The following is a 21768-nucleotide window of genomic DNA, read 5'->3' on the forward strand; positions in this document are numbered from 1 at the left end:
TTACAAGTGATGGCACATGGAAGAGATTTAAAGAAAGGCAACACAGTGTTCACTGGATTGATACCTGAAACAAAAACATTTAACCTTTTGAGATCAGTATTCAGGAACTGGGATGCAATGTTTGCGGTGTGAAAAAAGTGCAAGGATCTGAGATCTTGCTGAAGGTTGATGTTAGTGCAGAGGATTTTGAAGGGGTAGTGTGGGGGTGGAGTACAAGAAAATCTTTTTGTTTGTTTATTTAGAGATCCATCACTGTGTAGGCCCTTCCAGTCCTTCAGGCCATACCTGCCACAACCCCAAATAACACTAACATAATCACAGGACAAGTTACAATGACCAGTTTACCCACCGGTTATGTCTTTGGGCTATGGAAGGAAACCAGAGCCCTGGAGAAAACTCTCACATTCCAGGGGAGGGTGTACAGAGACAATTTATAGAATGGTGCTGGAATTGAACTTCAAGTTCCGGAAGGTTCCGAGCTGTAATAACATCGTGGTAACTGCTACGCTACCGTGGTGCCCATTGGAATTGGATGTAAAATCAAACATGACAGCCACATAAAATATAAACACAGAAAATTCTGCATATGCTGGAAAACTCAAGCACACACACAAAATGCTGGGGGAACTCAACAGGTCAGGCAGCATCTATAGGAATTCATATACGGTCGATGTTTTGGGCCAAGACCCTTCTTCAGGATTGAGAAGAAAGAGGGGAAAGATGTCAGAATAAAAAGGTTGGGGGGAAGGGAAGGAGGCTAGCTGGAAGGTGATATGTGAAGCCAGATGGGTGAAAAAGGTCAAAGGCTAGAGAAGAAGGAATCTGCTAGGAGAGGAGAATGGACCATAGGAGAAAGCAAAGGAGGAGGGGACCTGGGGGAAGTGATGGGCAGGTGAGAAGAGGTAAAAGATTAGAGTGGGGAATAAAAGAAGGGGGAGGGAAATGTTTTTACCAGAAGTTGCCTCACCTGGAAAGACTGTTTGGGGCCCTGAATGGAGGTGAGGAAGGAGGTGTGTGGGCAGGTGTAGCGCTTGGGCTGCTTGTGGGGATGTGCCGGGTGGGCGATTAGTGGGGAGGGATGAATGGACAAGGGAATCGTGGAAGGAGCAATCCCTGCCCAAAGTGGGGAGGGGGTGGAGGTAAAGATGTGTTTATTGGTAGGACCCCTTTGGAGATGGTGGAACTTGAGGAGGTGATGGTGTTGGATGTGAAGGCTGATGGCGTGGTAGGTGAGGACATGAGGACCTCTCTCACTTCAGGTGGCAGGAAGATGGGATGAGTGCAGATGCTTGGTAAATGGAGGAGGGAAAACCCTGTTCTTTGAAGGAGGAGGACATCTCAGATGCCCTGGAATGGAAAGCTGTGTCCTGAGAACAGATGTGGCAGAGGTGAAGGAACAGAGAAAAGCAAATAGCATTTTTACAGGAGATAGGGTGGGAAGAGGTAAAGTCAAGATAATAGGAGGAATCAGTAGGTTTATAAAAGATGTCAGTAAACAGTTTGTATCCAGAAATGGAAACAGAGAGATCGAGAAAGGGGAGGGAAGAGTCAGAGATAGACCAAGCGAATTTAAGGTCAGAGTGTAAGTTAGAGGCAAAGTTGATAAAATTGACAAGCTCGGCATGGGTGCATGAAGCAGTACCAATGCAGTCAATAGTGTAGCTGAGGAAGAGTTGGGGAGTATTACTGGGGAAATCTTTAACGTGAACTGTTCTACTTAGTCAACAAAGAGGCAGGCATAGCTGGGGCCCATGGCTACCCCTCAAATTTGAAGCCAGTGGGAGTAGCTGAAGGAAAAATTGTTGAGGATGAAGACTAGTTCTGCCAGATGGAGGAGGGTGGTGGTGGAGGGGAATTGGTTGGTTCTTTTGTCAAGAAGGGTGGAAAACTTTGATGACTTCTTGACAGGGATAGAAGTATTTAGGGACTGAACATCCATGGTGAGAATGAGGTGGTCAGGCCAGGGCATGAGAAGTTTCAGGGATGTAGGTGGGAAGGGACTGAACCAAGGGGGATGGAATGGTATTAGTACACAAGTTCAGAGGGGCAGGTGCGGTTAGAAAAAAATAGGCTTATCCAGAATGTCCAGTTTGTGGAGTTTGGTTAGAAGGTTGAAGCAAGCAGTGTGGGTGGGGTAAGGAAACTATGAGTTTTGTGGTAGTGGATGGGATTTCTCCTGAATTCATGAGAAGAGCAATGGTGTTGGAAGCAGTTTTCTGATGGTCCAGAGTGGGGTCCTCTTCAAGGGATAGGTATGAGGAGGTGTCTGAGAGTTTCCACTTGGCTTTGGCAAGGTAGAGGTCAGTGTGCCATGCTACAACAGCACCCCTTTTGTCTGCGGGTTCGATATAATGATTGAAATTGGTGTGGAGAGAATGGAGGGCAGTGTGTTCAGAGGGGGTAAGGTTCGAGGAGAGGAGTGCTGAAGTCAAGACGCCCACATAAAATGATAAAGGTGTCTTGATGTTCCTTTATAAATTATTTTCACTGCAAGTGGTGAATTTGCACATTATTACAACCGATTGGAAAGTGGTGATAGCCTGTAAAGGTTATATGCCTATACATTTAATAGTGGATTCTGTGCAGTAAATACAATTTTCAAAAGATTTTCACAAACAAGAGAAAACCTGCAGATGCTGGAAATCCAAGCAACACACACAAAATGCTGGAGGAACTCAGGAGGCCAGGCAGCATCTATGGAAAAGAATACGGTTGACATTTCGGGCTGAGACCCTTCAGCAGGCCCTGGATGAAACTAGTCCCATCTGCCTCTATTTAATCCACATGCCTCCACACTCTTTGAGATAAATGCCTTTTAAGCATGCTTTTTAATCAGCATAACATTGTAGGTTGAAGGGCCTGTTGTTGTGCTGTCTTGTTCTGTTTAACATCACTGTCATACCTGCTTTCACCAGTTCCCACAGCAGCCTGTACCAGACACCTATCAAAAAGACATGCATCACATATCTTTTAAGCTTTGCCCCTTTCACCTTAAACCTACACCCTTGAGTAGTTGACATTTCCAGCCTAGGGAAAAGACTGATCCTTGCCCTTCTACTGTCAAGGTAGTTTTGAATCCAGACTACAATATTGAGTCTTTGTCTCTTAGTCTTTTAAATCAGCTTACCATAAGGAAGTTTGTGAAATAACTTGTATCAGTCCATTTCCTACCTTCATCAGTCATCTTTGTCAAAAAACTCAAATCAAGTTCATGGATTACAGGAGGAACAGAGGAGGAGGAGATCAACATCTGTGGGACTGCAGTTGAGAGAGTGAGTAGTTTCAAGTTCCTCGGTATACACATCACCAAAGATCTCAACTGGACTGTACACACCAGCTGTGTGGCAAAAAAAGTACAACAGTGTTTCTTCCACTTCAGCGGACTGAAGAAGTTCGTCATGAACCCCCAAATCGTCAAAACCTTCTACAGGGGCACCACTGAGAGCTTCTTGACTGGCTGTATCACCGCCTGGTATGGGAACTGCACCAACCTTGATCACTGGGCACTGCAGAGAATGGTTTGGACAGCCCAGCACATCTGTGGATGTGAACTTCCCTCCACAGAGGATATTTACAGCAGCTGGTACATAAAGAAGGCCTAGAAGATCATCAGGGACACCAGTCACCCCAACCATAAACTGTTTCAGCTGCTCCCATCTGGCAAACGGTACCACAGCATTAAAGCCAGGACCAACAGGCTATGGGACAGCTTTTTTTACAAGCCATTAGACTTATAAATTTACGTCTGTACATTGCGACGGAGTCATAACGCAAAGATTTTACTCCTTCATGTTGTGGGATGGATGCAAGATTTGAATAAATTCAAATTCAAGACATGACTTCTCTAGCACAAAGTCAAGCTTTTCCAAATGTGAATAAATCCTATACCAACAAATCCCTAAAACTTCCCTACCACTGACAGAAATTTCACCAGCGTATAATTTGCTGGATTATTCCTGTTGCTCTTAAAGGAACAACATTGGAAACTCAAGTTCAAGTTCAAGTTTAAGTTTTATTGTTCAACTGTATATGAATATAGCCAAACCAAACAATATCCCTCTGGGGCCAAGGTGCAAAATGTATTACTAGCAGCACAGCACACTGCAAATAGCACACAACACAAGTAGCACATGCGGTTAAAATTTCAGAAAAACATACAGTCACATAGAAAAAAGATAATGTAGCAGAAGTTCCTGAGTGGCATAACTGTATAACTGTAGACTGTCTTGGTCCAGCTTGTCTTCCACCGAGTGAATACCAGAGGGTAGACAGTCCCCAACCAAGCATGATTCCAGCACTCCAGCAAAGGCACCTGCTCTCTCCACTTGGCGGCTGCAACAGGTAGCTGCGGCCAAGGCAAAGCAGTTGCCCCACTGTCAGTCTCGCCAATGAATGGACATGCAGAGTTGTATATAACCAATGTCCAATAGGGACTTGCAATCCTAATAAAAGCACTCAAGATAATCACTCCCTCCATCTGTTGGATTGCAGACCATCTCTGCACAACTGCACACAACAAGTCCAGGCAACAACACAACTATGATGTGCAATAGGTCTAGCTGATTGCTGTTGAGCAACTTGCTGTTGGGATAGTCCTGCAGTACTTCATGTTCTTAGTATCCACAAGCGACTTGTGATCATAAAAAAGACTTACAGGACAAACAAATGCACCCTTGATTGGACCCAGAGTGGCTGCAGTGTTTGAGTATGCCATCGTCCTGCCATCGTCCTACCAGATCTCCCAGTCCTCACCTATGGCTAGACAGGATACAAACATCCCTGTCAAGGCCGCCGCAACCTCCTCTTTTGTCTTTCTCAATAACGTATGATATATCCGTTCGAGCCTTGGGAACTTAACTATTTTAATTTTCTTTATCAGCCCCAGCACCACACCACTACCTTGATACCAACATGCCCTAAAATATTTGCACACTCCTCCCTAATTTCTATTCTCCATGACTTTCTGGTGAATACAAATGCAAAGCATTAATTTAGTACCTCACCCATGTCCTCTGGCTCCAGGCATAAACTCCTTCTTTTGTTTTTGAGTGGTCCTCCCCTTTCATTAGCTGTCCAATAGTTTTTTTTAATATATGCATAAATGCTCTTTCCAAGGTCATTTCATGGCCTCTCCTGGCCCTCCTGGTTCCCTGATAAGTTCTTTCCTGCCTTTTTTATATTTCTTAAAGACTGTCTGATTTCAGTCACCTTAACCTTCCTAACACAGTAGGATAGGGGAGCAGAATTAAGGCCATTCAGCCCACTGAATCTGTTCTGCTATTCATGGCTGATTTTTTTCCCCAAACCCATTGTCCTGCCATCTCCCCATAACCCTTAACTCCTCTTACTAATCAAGAATATATCGATGCCTCAGACAACTGTCATTAGGGAATGAGATCCACAGATTTATCACCCTTTGGTTGAAGAAATTGTTCCTCATCTCAGTTTTAAAGTGATATCTCTTTATTCTGAGGCTATACTCTTGGATCTTAGACTGTCCTACTAATGGAATATTCTGTCCATGTCCTCTCTATCCAGGCCTTTCAGTAGCCAGGGAGTTTCAATGAAATCCCCTCATCTTTCTGCATTGACTACAGGCTTGAGACATCAAACACTCCTTATATATTAAGCTGTTCAGTCCTTAGGTCATTCTTGTGAACCTCCTCTGGATCCTATTCAGGGCAATCACATCCATCCTTAGAAATGGGGATCAAGATTGCTCAAAATGTATCAAATGCAGCCGGTCTATTGCCTTATAAACCCTCAACAATGTATTCTTGTTTGTATATTCTTGTCATCTCAAAATGAATGCTGACATCGCGTTTGCCGTCTTTAATGCTGATAGCCTGCAAGTTAACCTTGAGGGAATTTTAAATTAGTTCCGTCAAATCCCTTTGCACCTGATTTCTAAAATTTCCCTCTATTTAGAAAAGAATCTACACTTCTATTCTTCCAATCAAAATGTATACTTTATATTTATAACATACTTGTACAGAAGTATGTAATACTTCAAAATAGTGCTCTATCACTTGAGAATTCAAGAGGAATTTAGTAGCTTTGAGACTCGTGATTCATACAGTCACCATAAAGTTTGACAGATCTGTCAAAGTTTATCCAAACCAGTTTCATCTTCTACTGCATGCATTTGAAGTTGCTAAATTGATGAGCTAATTTTAATGCTTGAAGTTGCATGATGAAATAGAGGTTAAATGTGTACTTGTATCTGTTTGCTTGAAAGTTAAGTTTTGAGACTACAGGCTTTACCCAAACATCTGATTACTTTATACGTTAGATGTAATATTCTCACATTTCATGAAGCAGCTTGCTGTCTTGCTTTCTACCCCCCCCACCTTCCCTCCTACAGGGTATCTCAAATGAATTTTCCTCTTTTGCACATGCTCTTGCAAGTACTTCTTTCTCATGTGTGGATATTTTTTCTTGGCTCCCCCTGCATCTACCCTTGTATCCTCTTCTATGTCCTAAAATATGAATTCTCTCTACTGCCAGTTAAGTGTTTCCAACATTTACATTCACATTTGACCTCTGCTTATGTGTTTTAGCATAGTTTTAGCATCTGTGAAAGACATTTGGATAATATTTGCTAAATAGAATATAAATGGAAAAGTTTGTGCTCAGAACATAGTCATAGTCATACTTCATTGATCCCGGGGGAAATTGGTTTTCGTTACAGTTGCACCATAAATAATAAATAGTAATAAAACCATAAATAGTTAAATAGTAATATGTAAATTATGCCAGGAAATAAGATCAGGACCAGCCTATTGGCTTAGGGTGTCTGACCCTCCAAGGGAGGAGTTGTAAAGTTTGATGGCCACAGGCAGGAATGACTTCCTATGACGCTCTGTGTTGCATCTCGGTGGAATGAGTCTCTGGCTGAATGCACTCCTGTGCCAAACCAGTACATTATATAGTGGATGGGAGACATTGTCCAAGATGGCATGCAACTTGGACAGCATCCTCTTTTCAGACACCACCGTCAGAGAGTCCAGTTCCATCCCCACAACATCACTGGCCTTATGAAAGAGTTTGTTGATTCTGTGGGTGTCTGCTACTCTCAGCCTGCTGCCCAAGCACACAACAGCAAACATGATAGCACTGGCCACCACAGACTCGTAGAACATCCTCAGCATTGTCCGGCAGATGTTAAAGGACCTCAGTCTCCTCAGGAAATAGAGACGGCTCTGACCCTTCTTGTAGACAGCCTCAGTGTTCTTTGACCAGACCAGTTTATTGTCAATACTTATCCCCAGGTATTTGTAATCCTCCACCATGTCCACACTGACCCCCTGGATGGAAACAAGGGTCACCAGTACCTTGGCTCTCTTCAGGCCTACCACCAGCTCCTTAGTCTTTTTCACATTAAGCTGCAGGTAATTCTGCTCACACCATGTGACAAAGTTTCCTACCGTAGCCCTGCACTCAGCCTCATCTCTCTTGCTGATGCATCCAACTATGGCAGAGTTGTCAGAAAACTTCTGAAGATGACAAGACTCTGTGCAGTAGTTGAAGTCCGAGGTGTAAATGGTGAAGAGAAAGGGAGACAAGACAGTCCCCTGTGGAGCCCCAGTGCTGCTGATCACTCTGTCGGACACACAGTGTTGCAAGCACACGTACTGTGGTCTGCCAGTCAGGTAATCAAGAATCCATGACACCAGGGAAGCATCCACCTGCATCGCTTTCAGCTTCTCCCCCAGCAGAGCAGGACGGATGGTGTTGAACGCATTGGAGAAGTCGAAAAACATGACCCTCACAGTGCTCGCTGGCTTGTCCAGGTGGGCGTAGACACACAGTTCAGCAGGTAGACGATGGCATCCTCAACTCCTAGTCGGGGCTGGTAGGCGAACTGGAGGGGATCTAAGTGTGGCCTGACCATAGGCCGGAGCAGCTCCAGAACAAGTCTCTCCAGGGTCTTCATGATGTGGGAGGTCAATGCCACCGGTCTGTTGTCATTGAGGCCACTGGGGTGCAGCGTCTTCGGCACAGGGACGAGGCAGGACATCTTCCACAGCACAGGAACCCTCCGGAGCCTCAGGCTCAGGTTGAATACATGGCGAAGTACTCCACATAGCTGAGGGGCACAGGCTTTGAGCACCCTGGTACTGACACCAACCTTTGTTCACCAACAAAGTGAAATTATTTTCTGATCTCTCTTTTTGGGGTAAGAGTGTCAGTAGTTCTACAAAGTGTACTTCCATAACACACATTGAATGTAACGTGATTGAAGAATTAGAGAATTTTAATTGTATTATGCAGACATAATTGGTTATAATGTAAAATTGTCCAGCTGGGGCACAAAACTGTTCTGGGGGATAAAAACTGCTTCGATGTAACCTCCCTGCTATAATCAGACACTGTCTCTCAAGAACACAGGCTGCTAATTTCACTGCGGGAGACCAGTGGAAATTGGCAAGCATGTGCTTTTATTGATAGTGTACAAGGAACAATGTAACATACAGCAGTAGCAAAATAAATGTACAGCTATTGAGTGCACCTTTATTTTTAAAAATCCTGTAGATCACTCCTGTAGTGGGGTGAGACTGTCCAACTCCCAACTTCTTTCCCATTGACACAATTGTTTTTATAATGCAATTTTCTATAAATGTTAAGGCATTTAAATATTGAGATGGAAGCATTTGAAGTATATATGGCAGGAATGATGTTAATTTTTTACAGATAATCTGTTGCAAACAATAATGAAAAAAACCTGAAAATCTGCGCACATGGAACTTTGATGCTTACTGCAAGATTTTCTAGACTTTTATATGTTCCCCATACTTTTAATTCACTTCTTTTTTTAAGGTAATTCTATATTATGTATTTTCCTAAAAGTCTGTTAAGTTTAAACAGAAAGCAGGAAGCTGGTTCCTGGTCATCTGAAAGAGAGTGTAGAAACTTGGGCTCCAGTGAATGGAATGGAGTGTGGCTTGGTGAACCAGATGCCAAAACCATGAGGATCTCCAGTTAGTTGGTTCATGAATTATTGCAGTTTTACCATAAAAGGATTTTTCAGATGCATTCTTTTAAAAAAAAATTCATTTTTCTATGTTTTATTATTTTTAAAATACTTATTCAAACTACTTTCTTTGCCACTGAAGTTAAATTGTGTGTTTCCTTCTTTAGAAATTCCTTCTGTCATGAAGAGTAATGGAAAGGAGGTGGATTGACAATGGGCATATCTGAGTTCTAGGTCAACCTGCTGCCAGTTATCCACTTCCTCTGGCGGCTTGTTCCATGTTCCCATTACCCTCTTTTTAGACAGAGTTGCACCTTGACAATCCTTTAAATCTTTCCACTCTCGCCATAAATTTACGCCCTTGTAGCGGTGTGCTACACACAGCGCTAGAATAATGACATGTAGTCGGTGAGTTGGAGTTGCGATAAAAGAGATTTATTCAAACTTCGTGACCTCCTTTAAAGCCTTCCCGTTCCCGCCCTCCCTGGGTGGGACTGCTGTGGGGAATGCATATTCCCAGACCCTTTCCGCGCGCGGGATTTTCCCCCTGCTGGTGAAGATGGCCTGGCGCCCTTTTTGGGGCCGGCCTCTCTGCCGGTGCGCGCTGTTTCGTGAGCCGGTTCGTGTGTGCTAGAAAGTGGGTCGCCACATCCTCAACCTTCAGACTCCTTCAAACATAGCAAAAGGACTGTGACCTTTTACTCATCATAATTTTATACACTGCTCTCAGGCTCTTGTGCTCCAGGCTGGAAAAAAAGCCCCAATAAGACATGAGGATAAGACGTTAAAGAATAGGGCCTATAAAGTATGACATGGAAAGTGCATATGGAACCGGAGGAAATAGCAGAGGTACTTAATGAATACTTTACTTCAGTATTCACTATGGGAAAGGATCTTGGTGATTGTAGTCATGACTTGCAGCAGACTGAAAAGCTTGAGCATGTAGATATGAAGAGAGGATGTGCTGGAGCTTTTGGAAAGCATCGAGTTGGATAGATGTACCCCAGGCTACTGTGGGAGGCGAGGGAGGAGATTGCTGAGCCTCTGGCAATAATCTTTGCATCATTAATAGGGACAGGAGAGGTTCCGGAGGATTGGAGGGTTGCAGATGTTGTTCCCTTATTCAAGAAAGGGAGTAGAGATAGCCCAGGAAACTATAGACCAGTGAGTCTTACTTCAGTGGTTGGTAAGTTGATGGAGAAGGTCCTGAGAGGCAGGATTTATGAACATTTGGAGAGGTATAATAAGAATAGGAATAGTCAGCATGGCTTTGTCTAGGGCAGGTCGTGCCTAACGAGCCTGATTGAATTTTTTGAGGGTGTGACTAAACACATTGATGAAGGAAGAGCAGGAGATGTAGTGTATATGGATTTCAGCAAGGCATTTGATAAGGTACCCCATGCAAGGCTTATTGAGAAAGTAAAGAGGCATGGGATCCAAGGAGACATTGCTTTGTGGATCCAGAACTGGCTTGCCCACAGAAGGCAAAGAGTGGTTGTAGACAGGTCATATTCTGCATGGAGGTTGGTGACCAGTGGTGTGCTTCAGGGATCTGTTCTGGGATCCTTACTCTTTGTGATTTTTATAAATGACCTGGATGAGGAGGTGGAGGGATGGGTTACTAAGTTTGCTGATAACACAAAGGTTGGGGGTGTTGTGGATAGTGTGGAGGGCTGTCAGACGTTACAGTGGGACATTGATAGGATGCAAAACTAGGCTGACAGTGGCAGATGGAGTTCAACCCAGATAAGTGTAAAGTGGTTCATTTTGGTAGGTCAAATAGGATGGCAGAATATAGTATTAATGGTAAGACTCTTGGCAGTGTGGAGAATCAGAGGGATCTTGGGGTCCGAGTCCATAGGATCCTCAAAGCAGCTGCACAGGTTGACTCTGTGGTTAAGAAGGCGTATGGTGTATTGGCCTTCATCAATTGTGGAATTGAATTTAGGAGCTGAGAGGTAATGTTGCAGCTATGTAGGACCCTGGTCAGATCTCACTTGGAGTACTGTGCTTAGTTCTGGTCACTTCACTACAAGAAGGATGTGGAAACCATAGAAAGGGTGCAGAGGAGATTTACTAGGTGTTGCCTGGATTGGGGAGCATGCCTTATGAAAACAGGTTGAGTGAACTTGGCCTTTTCTCCTTAGAGCGACGGAGGATGAGAGGTGACCTGATAGAGGTGTATAAGATGATGAAAGGCATTGATCGTGTGGATAGTCAGAGGCTTTTTCCCAGGGCTGAAATGGCTGCTACAGGATGGCACAGGTTTAAGGTGCTTGGGAGTAAGTACAGAGGAGATGTCAGGGGTAAGTTTTTTACGCAGAGAGTGGTGAGTGTGTGGAATGGGCTGCCGGCAACAGTGGTAGAGGTGGATACGATAGTGTCTTTTAAGAGACTTTTGGATAGGTACATGTAGCTTAGAAAAATAGATGGCTATGGGTAACCCTAGTAATTTCTCAGTAGGGACATGTTCGGCACAACTTTGTGGGCTGAAGGGCCTGTGTTGTGCTGTAGGTTTTCTATGTTTCAATCTACCCATTCTCTCTTTATGACGTAAGTCTTCCAGCCATGATAACATCATTTTGATTCTCTTCTGCATCTTTTCCAAATTGATGACCTCCTTCCTTTAGCTAGTTGACCAGAACTGAAGGAAAAAACCTCAAGTTAGGTTACAAGCCATTTTACAAATTGGAAATTTGTGCTACTCAGCTCTGAAGTTTAAAAAAACACATTCACACTGTATGTATCTGGAAATATGATTAGGCAATGAACTAAATGTTAGATGTAACTTGCATGTGTTTATTTGCATCTATCTGCATTCTATGAATGCATGTGATATGAAATTCTTAGGGAGTTTATAAGCAGGGTAGTAATCATCTTCATTAAGAATTAATGTACTCCTTTGTTTTTGTGCAAGATGCATTAAATATTTTAACTATAGCTGTAAATAAAATAATCAAGCATTAAAAGAAAAAATATGCAACTTTTTCTGTAATGCTGTTTGTGTGTTAACTAAACCTTATGGTCTATGCAAAGGCTATTAAAAATAATTTTGACTGTAAAAAGTTAATTCTTTTGTGCCATCATTGAATTTCCCTGGTAAAAGTGAGTTTATATTTTGGAACAATCCCACAATCTCAAAATTGAAGTTTTGTACATTTGATATCTCCTCTTGGGACTTCAAATGTTAATAGTAGGGTCTTTGTAAAAGTGATTCATGTATATATGGTTTAGAACTTCATTAATTTGTTCTCATTGCTTCTATTAGTTTATTATATTTGCTATGCTATTAGATTTGATCACTCATCTTAGTCAAACATTAGGTTAGGTCTTGCTGTTAGCAGCTGGGTAGTTGTTTCTTATATATGAAAGGAGAACAAATTTGGTTTTAACAGGGACAAATCTTAACTTCATAAATAGTGTGCCGAATATGATGACGGGTTTGCATGGTGTAGTGCAATCATATATCAGGTCAGAACAGCTTTCAGCAATGAAATTATTTTGAACCAACCTTTGAATAAGCAAATCTCCCATCCACTACATAATGTACTGCGTGGGCACAGGAGTACATTCAGCCAGAGACTCAGTCCACTGAGATGCAGCACTGAGCGTCATAGGAAGTCACTCCTGCCTGTGGCCATCAAACTTTACAACTCCTCCCTTGGAGGGTCAGACATCCTGAGCCAATAGGCTGCTCCTGGACTTATTTCATAATTTACTGGCATAATTTACATATTACTATTTAACTATTTATGGTTCTATTACTATTTATTATTTATGGAGCAACTGTAACGAAAACCAATTTCCCCAGGGATTAATAAAGTATGACTATGACTATGACTATGACTATGAATCCTCTTGACTGCACACTTGGGCTTTTCCAGGACCCAAATAATAACCCAACTAGTTCAAAGAAATTATCAATTTAATAAACACTTGATTTTTTTTGTAACAATCATCATTACCATTATGTGCTGTGTTGTATGACGTAGGCAATCATGGTCTTTGTTTTTGGCAAAAGTTTCTACAGTAGTAGTTTGCCATTGTCTTTACAAGACAGGTTACCCCAGCCATTATCAACACATCAACACTCTTCAGAAATTGTCTACCTGGTGTTAGTGGTCACATACCCAGGACTAGTGAAATACTTAAGCTGCTCATACGACCGTCCACCACCTGCTCCCATGGCTTTATATAACCCTGATCAGGGTGGGGGTGGGGCTAAACAGGTGCTACACCTTGCCCAAGGGTGACCTACAGACCAACAGCAGAGGGAAGGTGTGCCTTACACCTCCTTTGATGGGGACTCCACTCTGCCACCTGTAACAGTTCCTTTCCATTGAAATATATAGGTTTATGGTTTTTGCATGAGACCTGAAATAGTTTCAATAGGGAAATGTTTTAGCATGAAAGCATGAGGACTTATGAAGGTTTACACTCTGCTCCAATGTCCAGGAACAGGTTTGGAGAAAATCCAAGTACAGCATTGATAAGAAGTTTGGGATCTAACAGGCTTTCTTTGCTTTCTAACATTACATTAGTTGCCAGCTGTTTAGCACTGAATTGCTGATTTATTGCATTCTGCCTTTAGTTTGGAATGACTTACTCTTCCACCTTTAGGATAGGCAGAATCTTGACAGATTTATGGGTATGTACATTCTGAGGTGGTGTGTTCTTATTGCTGTTAATGCAGGGTTTCTTTGTGCCCTTGATATGTGGACTTGACATGCTCAATGCCATTGCGAATGGTCCTTTGCCACTGTGAATGCTTTTGAACCGGGTTTACCCAAGAACTTGTGGGGATGTTATTGTTTTTAAGTATTGCTTGGAATTGTTGATAATCTCCTTGATAATCTGCCTCCTTGATAATCTCATCTATCAATAGAATTTGGGTGGATTGTCTGTTTCAAAATTCTGTTGTCAGTCATGTGAATGGTAGAGCCTGCCCAACAGAATCAACTGAATGTAACTAGGACTGAAAATTGGGAAGTTGGCTTGTAAGAGGTTGGTTCACCCATACTTAAGTAAATTTGTAGGATTTGGCTTTGATTGTTTCTTTCAACTTCGTTGAGGTTCCTTCTGTGGTGGTGCAGGTCTCAATCTGTTGCAGGGCAGGGATCACTGCTACTGTTTTAGTGCTATGCTAACAGACTCTGGTTATACGAAGGTGAAAAGGGTTACTTAGTTACTGATAGGTGATTGATATCTGAAGTAAATATCTGTAAAATAAGCTTGCTTGTAATTACATAAGTATATGTAAGATTTTTTCGACTTTAAAGCAGTGTAAATGTCCACACCTACAGCAATTCAGTAACTTCCTGTTGACCAATACCAAAATAGAGGACATTTGTTTTTTTTTGCTTATTCACCCTATCCGTAGCCCTCGTAAAATCCCGTTGTGTCACTTTAATTAATTAAAATTTAGCAGAAGAGGTACAAAGTTCAATCCATGATGTTTTAAGAATTGTATAGTAGAGAACTTAAGATTTTGGACATGATTTGGGTTTCTTGGATTGTTAGTGTTTTGGAAAAAAGTTCCCTGGGAAGCCAACATCCCAGCATTCTTACTAGGCAACATTCCCACTAATATCCTTCTATTTTCATATTGTAGGAGACCCATGCACAGTTTCTTCCCACATGGAGCTGGAGGAAGCATTTCGTCTATATAATCAGAATGGAGAATCGCGTCTCATTATCCACGGTGAGTAGTAATTGATTCAAATTTGATTAAAGGACTGAAGAAAAATTAACTATTTAGCTTAAAAGCTAATGCTTAGTAATGTGACATTGAATCTACTGATTGATCAAAACTGATTGCTCTTGTTCCTGAGTATTTAATATGGATACTTCAACTTAGTACCATGTGTCGTTGGTGGTTTTAATATTACAATAATTTGAATGAAAGAACTGAAACATAAAGGACAAATTAAAATCACAAATAGCTGTGAAAGTGAAACAGAAAGTTAAAAAGGCAGCATCTTTCATTGGTGGTGTTAATACTAAAATAGAGGTGAATATTAAATTACAAACTTTATTCAGCAGAGATCTACTCTTAGTTGTAACTCCTGTTTGACTCATTTGGGAACAGCTGTCATGCAGTTGTCATCTGGTGAAGAGATCTGCCTTCATTTCCATTTAAGATTTGTTTGTCAGCCTTGGAGGAACATCTTACTCCATAAAAGAATAAGCAAAAATCATTCTTATTTAATCCTTTTGGTCTCTACTGCTTGGAACCACTTTTCCTTATTGGTTCTGGAATTTGCTCATGGTCAAATAATCTGGGACTCAAAATCAAGATGCTTAATTTTTTGGTTATGCCATACATTAGTTGACTTTTTGGGACCACTAACCTCTTAATTTTGATTAACTAGCTTGGTATTAAAGGTGGTAGTTAAGATGGACTGAATGACAACTTACTAATGAAAGAAAAACCTCTATTTTTGTTTTATTATTTCACCATCTCATACACCAAAATTTTAATTCATGATGGTTAGTTCAAAGTTATCTTGTACTGTTGGTCCATTCCTAATGCCCTTCTCTTTGCCAGAAGCTAGTTAACTAATTCTATTCATTACTGCTCCCAAATAATTCATGATTGTAGAGCTACAAAATACATTAGTGATCATATTTCAAAATTCTATTGACTGTGGAACAGTACCAGTAGTGTAGAAAATAACTAGCATCTTCTCTCATTCTGTGATGTAAACTATTGAGGTTCCATAAATATTATGAATACTTGAGGATATTTATTCCGTCTCATCTCCCCTCCCAAAATTTCAGCTGCTTAGCCATTTATTCTGCCCTTCTCCCTTACCTGTCTTCAGACTTATACTTATGAATTACACTGTTTACAATTTTAGTCTACTGTTCAGTCTTGAGATTTGTTTAGATAGTTCTGCCATTACTAAGTCTTATAATTTCCACTGCTGCACTATCAGTTGATCCTGTCCTTACTTCCCTGCTGATTAATTTTTTAAACGAGGTCACCTGAAACTTGGATGTTCTGTTGTGATTGTACCAAATCCCATCCACCTATCTGTCTCTGTAATCTCCTTGAACTCTGTAGCTATTATCTGCATTCCTTCAGTTTTAGGCTGTGGATAAACACTGCTGGTGGCTGTGCTTTCAGCTTCCCAGCCCCATGCTTTTGAACTTCTACTTCTCTTGCACCCTCTCTTTGAAAATGCTTGCTTATACTACTATCTTTGATCATTTGAACTAATCTCTCCTTAGTTTTGTTTGATAATGTTCTTGTGAAGCTTCTTGAGACGTTTTGTTGTTGACAGCCCTGAACGCAATATTGATTTATCAATTAAATAAGCTGGTATTATGAAGTCTTCTTGATGACAGAAGTCCTGCCTATGCTGGTATGACATTTCTAAAAAGTAAGTAGATGGAATAGAAAATCATTGAGTAAAGACAAGGTAAAGAAAAACATGGATTTAAAAGAAGAATATGAAGGGTAAAGACTAAAAAAGTGAAATTTAAGGAAAGAAAAGAAAATAAAGGAAGAAAACCATGAGCACAGTAAGCGTAAGAGAATTATTAGCGTGGGTGAGGAAGAGGGAGAAAGATCCAAAGGTTACAGAAACTATTGGAAGCAAATACAGTAAAATTCCTCTAGGTGTTCTGTACTATTGGATGTTAGTCCTTATTAGTACTCCAGCACGTTTTAAATTTGCTGTTCCTTAATTGTTACACAGCTTCTTCTCCCTGTGCCATCTGATTTCTAAATGGACCTTGAACTCATCAATGCTACCTTACTACTTTTTATAAAAAATTCTGTTCTTTTGCACTACTTATCTTAATTTAACTATTTTATATATAAATACACTTACTATAATTCACACTTTTTGTTTATTTATCATGTATTGCAATGTACTGCTGCTGCAAAGCTAAAAAATTGCCTGACATATACTGGTGATATTAAATGTGATTCTGATTCTGCTTCTGATATAATAAATGGTTTGGTTAATCTGGTAAGTTTAAAGGGAGGAGGGGAACTGGGACAGACCTAGGTTTGTTTGAAGAAAGTATTAGAAACAGAATCAGATGAGCTTCAATGGAGTGTGGAAATTGAGACCCTCCTGTGAGCCAGATGATGATCTCTTGAACTTTATGAATATTTGAATAATGGATTATTAGGCTTTGATGCTATTTCTTACAAAGATAATGTTTTAAGGGAGATAGGTTACAGTAGCTTATTATTACAAAGTATGTACCACTTTCTTGATCCTTTTCTTAAAATTTTGCCCTCTTCATTTCACCTAGTATTTCCCAGCATTCCTGAAAAACCAGGCATGCCATGCCCAGGAGAGAACAGTAAGTACCATTTTGTTTATTGGAAAATGTATATACTGTGAGCAATTCTTAAATTTTGGAATATAAGCATTACTACAAATTTCAGCATTTATTCCTGTTGCTCGGTTTTCAAGTTTAGTAGTGGAACCATATTGTTAAACTTTTGCAGTTCTTTGAAGCATTTTGATATAACTTGGAGACTTGTTAAACCACTTCAGAAATGGTTTGAATTGGAGTCGTGGACCAGATTAGATAAAGTCAATAGGTTGCACTTCATTAGAAACCTTTTAGAACTAAATGTTCACATCTAGGGATTTTTATGCTTTGTGTTTAATTTTATCACAATGTGTTTAATAATGTCCTGCTACAGTGGAATTTATAATTGCATTTTTTGAATTATTGCCAAAGATTTTGGATTCAGTGTTCCATAAAGTAACTACTATATTGTTCCACACCTTCCAGAATTTGGATCTATTATAAAGATTTACAGAAACCTGAAATAATGTAGGGGAGGGGGGGGGAGTTTGAAGAACTTCTGGGAGGTCTGATTCAAACGTGCACCAATTGTAACTCTTTGATGATATTACTTGGTGTACTGTTTCCCCACCCTTTCCCACTTCCAGCTCAGTACATTCAGTGCACAAAAAAAATCAAGCAGTATAAAACTTTAACCACATAATGAAATTCCATAGATAGGTCACTAAGGTAAGAGAAAATCTTGTGTTGGTACAAAGAGGTTAAAAAAGTAAATTACTCCTATAGTAATATCCTTGATTATTCCACATCAAAAAAAATTATTGGCCAGTGATGCTGTTACAGGATTATTGCCAGCATTTGGATAATTGCCCAAATACAAAATGGTTTTTAATGCCCCAGCCACCAAAGAAGGAATGCTCTTTGTTGGCAAAGAATTCATTTTTCTGTTTGATTTATTATCCTCTTTTCTCATTGACTGCCAAATATTGTTTTCTTCTAGTGCGCCCTCAACATATTTACAAGCTCCTAATCCCTTTATTTCTTGATTGCTTTGTACCTGTTCAATTACAATTGCTCTTTTGCCTAAACCATCTTTATTTCTAGCAGAAGCATCCTATCTATGTTCCTTGTCTAAGTCCATATTATTAATCCTTTAGGTATAATGAAAATAGACTTCTCACACATAACTAATTTAATCATTCACTCCATGATTTTTATGGCCATCATAAACATATGTAATCTCTCCCCCAAATGAATATGTTAGTTTGTAATAATGGAAGGAAGATAACTGAGGGTCCTGGTTTCTATCACTACTGTGTTACTTAATACGACCTATATTACCACCTTTAATATGTAGCCAACTGTGCACATGCAATTTACTGAAACCATAATCACTTGTTTGAAAGTATTAGGCCTTTAAAGGTTATTAAATGAAAGAATGTCATACTCTTGGATCTCATCAGTTGTGATGAAACCAGAATAATTGTATCTCAGAAATAATTTTTCATCTATATTATTGTACCATGTTTTTTTCCCTCTCTTTTAACCGTTTTCCAAACAGGACAAACTGAACTTTTTATTTGCATTTTGTTCTCCATATTTGATATTCTCCAAGTTGTAATTGTGCTTTAATATATTCCATGTATTTAAATTGCAGTGCATGAAAAATAACCTTGTGTCCCACCCTTGTCAAAGCTATAAAATACGCTGCTTATAAAATTAACTGTTGAGTATACAGGTTTTGCTGGTAAAGTTAAACAAATAATTCAGAGCAGCAAAATAAAAGGGATAGTTGGCAATTAAGAAGAATTGGAAGCATGCTTACGGGATGTTGGAAGACAGGAATGGGGGGAAGGGTGGTGAAGTTAAAAAAAGATGTTCTAAATGGCAGAAATAAAAAGAAAGTGCAAGAAACACTTCGCTGCATTCATAGAGATAAATGGAATAACATCTTAGATTGACCTTGCATGAAGTTTCTGAACATTCACTGCCAGTGCAAGAAAAGCATTATGATACAGGCTGTTGGTTTGAAAGATGTTGCAGAATAATTTTAGTGATGTATGATTGAAGATGATTGAATTTGTCAAATTGAATATTAAATTCTGGGAAATATTTACCTACTAAACCAGTGAAACTTAGCTGGGGTAAAAATGCTTGGAATCTCTTTAACTTGCACAGTGATTTGATCATTTGATTTTGGCTGAGCTGGAAATTCTTAAAGTAGACACTTTGACACAGTGGTGGAAAGTAGATGCCATTTAAATAGAAATAATATATTGTGATTGTTTAAAAAAATAAGAAAGCAGAAAATATGGATCATAACTAGGCCAGGCTGCATCTTTGGAGGGCAAAACATATTGTTTTGAGGTCAAAGATCTTGTATCAGAACTGCAGGATATTGCATATGAGCATTTGTTGAACTTTGTTTTAATGTCCTATCAGACTACACCTGAACTCTTCACTGTCAGCTACTCCGGAGAGAGGTTATAATTGATGGGATATATTTCAGAAATCCAATCAATAACCCTTTTTTTTCCCGGAAATATAATAGTGAGTTAGATGTACATTGACGTTTTAATGCTTTTTTTTAAAAGACAGCAAGGAAAGGAAAAACTTTATACTATGACAGAATATATTAACTGCTTGGAATTTGACTTTATTTTTTTAAAGTTGTGTCTGGTTAGCTTTATTGGTCCATACAGTAATTGTACATACTTTGTGATGCAAAGATCAATTTTGTTGCTATGTGTTTCATCTAGTCGTTAACGCGAAGCTATTTATTTACACACTTATCAGATTGTGTGAAATCTTGTACTTAACATTTGCAAGACAAACACCCTGGGCCTTGTACTTAACATTTGTAAGACAAATGCCCTGGTGCCATCCAACTATAAAGGTTCCAGAGTTGGCAAAATTCGGACCATTTCTCGTTTCTTGGAACCATCTCTCAGCAAAGGCTGAAATTTGAATGATATTTGGAACTGCTTTAAATCCCCAAGCACATCATATGGTCAAAGAATTTCCTCCTCATCTCTGTTCTAAAGGGACACCTGAGGCTGTGCCCTCTGCTCCAAGACTCTCCCACTGTTGGAAACATCCTGTCTGTATCTACTCTATCTAGGCTTTCAATATTCAAAAAGTTTCAATGAGATTCTCCCGTTATTCTTTTAAACTGCACTGAAGTTTAACTCCAGCCAAGAGCCATCTAACACTCCTCATACATTAAGCCTTTCATTCCTGGGATCATTCTTGTGAGCCTGCTCCAGTGCCAGCAAATACATGTTTGGATACAAGGCTCAAAACTGCTCATAGTACTCCAAATGCAATCTGACCAATGCCTTATAAAGCCTCAGCATTACAGTCCTCTCGAAATAAATGCTCATATTGAATATGCCCTCCTTACTATTGATTCAACTTGCCAGTTAAACTTTATGGAACCAGGAGTCCCAAATTCCTTTTCAGCTCTAATTTGTGTATTTTCTCCCTATTAAGAAAAGAGTTTGCGCCTTTATTGCTCCTACCAGTGTGCATGCCCATATATTTTCCCACACTATATTCCATCTTCCACTTAGCTCATTTTTCTAATCTGTCCAAGTCCTAATGCACACTCCCTGCTTCCTCAACACTGCCTGCCCCTCCACCTATCTTTGTATCATCCACAAACTCGGCCACAAAGTCATCAGTTCTATATTCCAGATCGTTGAAAAGCAGCAGTCTCAACACCGACCCCTACAGAATACCACCAGTCACTGACAATGAACCAGAATAGGCCCCCCTTTATTCCCAGCCTTTGCCTCCTGCCAGTCAACCAATCATCTAACCATGCTAGTATCATTCCTGTAATACCAATGGCTCTTCTTTAGCAGCCTCATGCGAGGCACGTTGTTAAAGGACTTCTGAACATCCAGGCAAACAACATCCACTGATGCTCTTTGTTTATCTGCTTGTTAGTTCCTCAAAGAATTCCAACAGATTTGTAAGGCAAGATTTCTGCTTAAGGGAAACCATGCTGACTTCAGCCTATTTTATCATGTACCTCCAAGTACTCCAAAGCCTTATCTTTAATAATTGACTCTAACATCTTGCCAAACATTGAAGTCAGTCTAACTGGCCTATAATTCCTGTCTTTCGCCTCTCTCCCTTCTTAAAGAGTAGATATTAGGTTAACGTAAGTTGCAGTGTGACTTTTCAAAGAGAAAGGAACCTGACTGTACATCCTGTTCAGGGCAGTCTTATGCCTAAACTTTGTGTGATGACTTTGTTACCAGTTGTTTTGAAAGTTCTGCATTCTTAGTTACTGGCAAGTCTTTCTGGGTTTCTGGACAGGTTTGACATGTGAGATTTGTCTCTTTGTCCAGATAAGCCACTCCTTATATAATTAGACACACTGTAAGCAATTTATCAATATTTAAATATATCTAAATGAACTTTAGAGGGTTTTTGTAGACTGTACTGGCATGGTTAATTTTGTGGAGTAATTATGTGACATATTAGACCGTCAGACAAAGGAGCAGAAT

General features: G+C 40.1%; 1 protein-coding gene across 1 annotated transcript in view; it reads left to right on the forward strand.

Annotated features, from left to right (window-relative positions):
- LOC140188456 (protein kinase C zeta type-like) overlaps positions 1 to 21768 on the forward strand; it is a 394997-nt gene that overhangs the window by 51426 nt on the left and 321803 nt on the right. The window contains exons 3-4 of the mRNA XM_072244743.1: positions 14586 to 14675; positions 17246 to 17296. Coding sequence (XP_072100844.1) covers positions 14586 to 14675; positions 17246 to 17296 — 141 coding nt within the window. The remainder of the gene's footprint in view (positions 1 to 14585; positions 14676 to 17245; positions 17297 to 21768) is intronic.

Source organism: Mobula birostris, chromosome 27 (genome assembly GCF_030028105.1).
Source record: "Mobula birostris isolate sMobBir1 chromosome 27, sMobBir1.hap1, whole genome shotgun sequence".
Taxonomy (NCBI): domain Eukaryota; kingdom Metazoa; phylum Chordata; class Chondrichthyes; order Myliobatiformes; family Myliobatidae; genus Mobula; species Mobula birostris.